We start from the raw sequence: 6,000 nt of genomic DNA, 5'->3' as shown, positions 1-6,000 counted from the left end.
CAGCACGTTGCTTCGACAAAAAGAAGTCCGTGCGATTCTGTAATTACTTCTTTAAATAAGTAATAATACTATTACTATTATTGCTGGCGTGTTCAGTCAGCGGAACCTTCGAATCGTGGCACTTATAAACTAGAAGAATACGAAATACTGAGACTCATGTGATTTTTCCTAGAACAGCCGCTTTGTATCGGTTAGTTTCTTTGCAACAACCCGACAGCTGACACAAAATCGAAACTGACGTAAAAACTCGCTGCTCGCTGTTTCATCGGCATCGACGACACGTCGTAGTTGCATATGGCGGAAAATAGAGAAAATGTATCGACTGCCGTGGCCCCGCCGATCATGCCGGTTCCGCAGATTGCCTAGTGTTTCCAACTCCTTGTCATGTCATCGCACGTACAAATAACCGAATGCTTTAAGATGAAAAAGCCGAAGAGCTCGCCAGCAAAGGCGGGGCCGGCCTCTACACCCAAGCGACGCAGTGGCAAGTCGACTCCGAGTAAACTGGGACGCTCAACGCCACCCAATAGTAAGGAATTAAAGCGCGAGTGCCGAATAATTCACGCCGTCGCTTATAAATTGTTGTTCCTATGTCTTCAGGCTCGAACGAAAGCAGTCCCCGAAACGTCCACGATGAATCGTACAGCCAAGCACCGGTGGATCTCGACAACTTGATCGTCGACGAGTTGCTATGCTCCCAAGACGTCGTCAACAGCGATGTCATTTGGGACTGCAGTTCGCCACGCAGCCGGCTTGTACCGGGTAATAAGTTGCATACGTTTCTTTAATTGTTTCACGTTGTAACTAACATTATCTTGTTGGATCCTACTCGCAGCGCCTGGAGGATCGGACGTGGAGAGCTTGGTCAAGTTGTTCCGCACAAAGGTGAATAAATGTTCTAAGCCAAATTTTGGGTGCACTAGCGCCGTTATCGCAGCTGTAACCTTTCAGTTCAGTCCGAACTCTGTTGTAGCTTTATACGTTGCCCGCCTACAGAGGACGGTTGTTTCGTGGTGAAACTGCTACTGCACAAATCGTAAGAAGTCTTCATAATAATAGTCTCAGGTGTGAACACTGTCCTGGCCTTTCTTTTCAGTCTCTCATGCTTTTGTAACGAAGGGCAATACTTTAATTCATTTTCTCGAGCACCTCTGTAATAAGATTTTTTGTTGGTTGTGATACCATCGCTGGTCTTTATGATACCTCTCGCATTTCAGCCTCAAGAAATCAAACCAATACCATCCGCATTCAGCATCATTGACACAAACTTCGTCAAGACCTCAGGAAAGGCTCCGACTCCAAGGTGTGGCCAATGTTTGTTTTTGCGTTTAGTTCACTTGCAGGGTTGTAGCATTGGGTTCAGTAGTAGCTTGGATGTGTCAGTGAGGCTATGTGCCTATGACACTGGTATTGATGTTCTGCCACCATACAGTGGTTTAGTTTATAAACCTACTTCTATGTCATGCGTACTCCCAGTGATCTTGAAACTATGTCACTGTCAGACCAATAAAAGCTCACTTTCGTTTGTTAGAAGTTCTAGCTACTTCTTTTAGTGACCTATTACTGAAAGCTTCACATTCCAAGTACATCCTGTTGCGAGGATCTCATCTCATGCTGCTTTGTTGAGAAACCTTTATGAGCTTCGCATTTCATTGATACTTCCATTGTGGCATTGATATGCAGTTCTGAAATGATGTAGTTCAGCAGCTCAACCTTACTGTGGCAAGCTTTTCTTAGGGGCATAGATCGTGACTCAATGCAAGACACCCAGTGTGACATGCACTTGGCGTTTTGTAAGACGGTCACTTGATCACCACGTTGACAGTGTTGTCATTTTTGTTAACATCAGCGCAACACTTTGAATCTTTTTCATTAAGATCATTTACCCTACCATTTCAGCGTCCCGGCTTTTCTATTTGTTTTTTCTTGGTGTGTGTGTAAGTGCACATGTGTTTGTGCTGAATATGTGGTTGGCTTGTGTGTATTCATGTGTGATCTATAGAGTGCATCTTCAAATACACTTCTGTATTCTTTATGCAAACACTGGTGCAGCCTCAGTAGTTGTTGAATGTAAAGGCCATTGAAGCTCGTGTGCAACAATTAAACAAAAAACAAGGCTTTCATAGCAGCCTGATAGAAATTACTTTAATGCAGTCAACTCTAACACTGCACGTTGGGGAGATGCTATGAGTTTCAACAAGGCCTGAGCCTTCTTCAATGCGCAGTACTCCCTCGGGATTGCTGGAATTGTCTGCATTGTGCTGCCATTTTTGTACATGTGGCATCTGTGTCAACATATTGATGACTAGAAGTCTCGATGATTCAAAAAGGCTTTAAAGTCCACAGCTGTGATCATACTGTGGTCTAAATGACGTGCAATGCAGTCATAACAGTAATGTTCATAAAAGAATGTTTAGCACAGTGTCTTATTACAGTCAGTTGTGGTGGTATGTACAGTCGCGCTCAATATGACTTGCAACACGGGAGTGCGTGACCTCACGAGTTTAATGATGGCGCTTGGCGTTAACTTGCTTTATTTCTGTAACTTTATGTTATTTTCTTATTTGGGAACATCCCCCCAGTGAGGGAACAGCGTTTAGTTGTAGAAATAAGGGCTAGTGGAAGGAATGCGCAATCTTTAAACTCGTGAGGCCATGCGCTCTCGTGTTGCAAGTCATATTCAGCGCGACTGTACATGTGCAGTTACATTCGCTATGATGTGTGTGTGTTTGTGGATTGTGGGGATGGACATGTAGAGAACCAGGCTATTGGCAAGTCCATAAAATAAGTTTGTAATTCTTTATTAGGTAAACTTTTCGACAAGACAAGAAATACTTGGACTCCAGCAGTAACAAACACACTCGTTGGTAACTGAAACTTTACTTGCTTATCAAGATAATCTACTATTAATACTGTGAGCGCTGACTGTGTCGGTCATCATCTTCACTTGTGCATACAAATCATCGTGTATGGCCGTGCACCGTCTTTTGTTCTGGACACCAGCTTCTTCTCCGCGCCCTCTGTCCCATCAGCGTCCCTTCCAGAAGAGTTCGCTGCCCGCGTCACCCGTTGCCGTGAAATTGCCCGCGCCAACACCTCTGCAATTCAGGCCAAGAGGAAAGTTCGTTGCGATGAGACACGTAGAGTTGTGTCTTTCCACCCAGGCGACGAAGTGCTCCTCTGGACACCTGTTCGCACACCGGGGCTCTGTGAAAAATTCGTTCACAGATACCTGGGCCCTTACACCGTGCTTGAACGAACGTCTGCGGTGAATTATCGCGTCGCTCCTGTTAGTTCGGCTTCGGACCGCCGCCGTCGCGGTACCGAGATCACCCATGTGTCTCGCCTGAAGCCCTATATCCGGCGTTCTTACCCTTACTAAAGGGACGTCTTGCTGACCGCTTTCGTAAAGGGGGAAAATAGTGTGAGCGCTGACTGTGTCGGTCATCATCTTCACTTGTGCATACAAATCATCGTGATCATCATCATCGTGTTGGATCGCCGGTGTTCGGTTTTTGGTTCGCGCGCCTTGGCTGTAAATACAACAATCGTTCCGTCGTACCTGACGTCGTCTCACAATACACATATAAGTGTACATTCCAGAGCAATCACTAGTGCTCGTGTAAATTTAAGAACACACAACGGAGTTTGCATTCTCGTGCCTGGTTTGATTTAACACACCCACTCGCCATCCTATTTCAGCAACATGAAAACAGCTTTTGTACAAGAATGATGTCCTGTGTCAGAGTTGTAGCCAGATCACAGTGACACTTCTGTGAGGCAGCCTCTGGTTAAAAAATCTGAGTAGTTTTCCCCAAAAAGGAAAGCTTCAAAAGCATTAGTAAGGTTCAGCATTGTCTTGAACCTCCTGGGACAGTGCTGGAGACATTAAAGAGAAAAACAATTTTTCTCCTATTAGTAGATCACCATTTCACAACATCGCTGTTGCCACAAGAAGGCGCTCTGTTAGCAAGATGATGCTCGAAAAGAAAAAAACAGGTCACGACACCGTCTTGAAGTTCCTGCACCAGCTCGCCTTGATGTCACATATTTCACATATTTTGATGGTGTCTGGTAGGGTTTACAAAGTTCTTCATCGATTATACTCGCAATAAAAAGTTACTGGGAAATACTAATCACAACTTTTCGTTGTGTAGATATTGAATGCCAGTGTGCTTCCCAGTGGACTTTTCCAGTCAATCAGTGGAACTTTATTTTCGTGAACAGAAAGCTGAATATACAACGATTATTTGGGCCCATAGCATAAGGTCGCTCGTGGCCAGTCCAATACAGTCTGCAACAAAGAATGCATAAGTACTCTCTTGTGTTTATTTTGTATCCAACCACGTGGCTTGTCGCTGTTCTTTTTGCAGTGTTATTTAAGCATGCTTAAGTTCCGTGTGCAGATCCTAAGAGCCAGACATTTAGCACACCGAGTTTCACGACATTTTATTAAGCCAGTGTGGCCTTAATATGAAAGAAAAGACCTTGAAATTCCTGACGTCACACTAACATTTGGATATAAACGTTACGGCGTGAAATTCAAGAACAAATTCATGATCTCCATTTGCTCTTCTGTTAATGAAACTTTGATGGTGAGAATAATAACATTAGAACTCCCATAGCATCATCTATCAATATAATCTGATTTATTGTTTCATCTTAGTGTCGCTTCACTACTTTAGCAAGTTGGTGCGACACAGCACATGAAGCAGCCGCTGCTGTAAGGCAGAAACGGCTCCTAGGCAACTATTTGATGTCACAGAACTGTGGCATGATGGGAAGAGCCACCGTTGGTGTTGCGAGCTGCGCACTTAATTGGTACATGAGATGAGACCCGCCTTGCTAGCTTATCTGCACTGCGAAACATGAGAGTGCAGGTTTGGCTCATGGTGAAAGCACTTCAGCAGCCATTAACTGCAAAAGCACCCGCATACTTATATTTACGTGTATGTTAATAGGCACAACCCTAGGAGATACGTAGACAGCGGTGTGGATCACAGAACGAACAGGAATAGCCAATATCCTAGTAGATATTTTTTTTTTTTAATGGACCTCGGAAGGTCACGTCATGAGAAGGACAGGGAACAGATGGTCAGTTAGAACATCAGAATGGATAGATACCAAGAGATGGGAGCCGCGGACGAGTACGGCAAAGGGTTAGGTGGAGCGGCAAAATGAAGAAATTTGGAGGCATAAAATGAAATCACCTCACAGAGGACAGGTTAGATTGGAAATCATGAGGAGAGGCCTTCGCCTTGCAGTGGACGTGAAACAGGCTGATGATGATGAACCCTTTAAAGGAATACTGAACAAAATTTTTGCCACCGAGATTTTCAGCCGAATTGCAAGATATGCTCCTGAAATCGATACACACAACTTTCATTTCAGAGAGAAACAGGCAGAAAATAAGAAATTTAATGAGTTTTTCTCAAACTGCCACGTCTAGCGGCCACACTGGACTAGAGGTGGTGAGGTTTAACGCCACTGGACACAGGTGTGCCAACCATGCCAGCCGTCGCCAGTGTCTCTCAACCCGCTCAGCTCCCACTAGGGTTCCTAAAACCACTACAAACAGCAGCGGCAGTGAACAATGCTCCCTTGTGGGATAAAGCCCCTAAAGGGTGGGGCACATCCTAGCGCCTTTGGGGAAAGGGGAGAGCTGTAGAAAGGGAAGTAGAAGGGCACGAACACGTGCATCTTTCTTCCGCTGCGGTGACTTTGACGTCACGGCTCGCGCCGTCTTGCTGCTGCCGCATGCTGAGAATCCTCTAAAGATACAGCCAACAGTTCAAAAATATCTGAAATAAGCTCTGTTTGTCAGAACAGTCGCGCCTTCCGAGTAGAAATGCCATGTTTTTGTCATTTTTTCTGATTTTCGTTCACTATCTCTTTAAGGATGGAAAAAATAATTTTAAAGGTTTAAGAGAGTCGAAATTTTCTAATGCATGTACACAAATCTCATAATCATAGGTCGGCGATAAATGTGGAGCTCACTCA

General features: G+C 44.5%; 1 protein-coding gene across 1 annotated transcript in view; it reads left to right on the top strand.

Annotated features, from left to right (window-relative positions):
* Window positions 1–278: 278 nt before the first annotated feature.
* The window catches only part of LOC119374141 (uncharacterized), a 29,997-nt gene continuing 24,275 nt past the window's right edge, over window positions 279–6,000 (top strand). Inside the window, exons 1-4 of the mRNA XM_037644204.2 lie at window positions 279–529; window positions 601–762; window positions 836–885; window positions 1,218–1,303. Of these exons, the coding sequence (XP_037500132.1) occupies window positions 385–529; window positions 601–762; window positions 836–885; window positions 1,218–1,303 (443 nt within the window). The 5' untranslated portion in view covers window positions 279–384. The remainder of the gene's footprint in view (window positions 530–600; window positions 763–835; window positions 886–1,217; window positions 1,304–6,000) is intronic.

This window comes from Rhipicephalus sanguineus, chromosome 11 (genome assembly GCF_013339695.2).
Source record: "Rhipicephalus sanguineus isolate Rsan-2018 chromosome 11, BIME_Rsan_1.4, whole genome shotgun sequence".
Taxonomy (NCBI): domain Eukaryota; kingdom Metazoa; phylum Arthropoda; class Arachnida; order Ixodida; family Ixodidae; genus Rhipicephalus; species Rhipicephalus sanguineus.
This window is presented reverse-complemented; position numbering and strand designations above follow the sequence as displayed.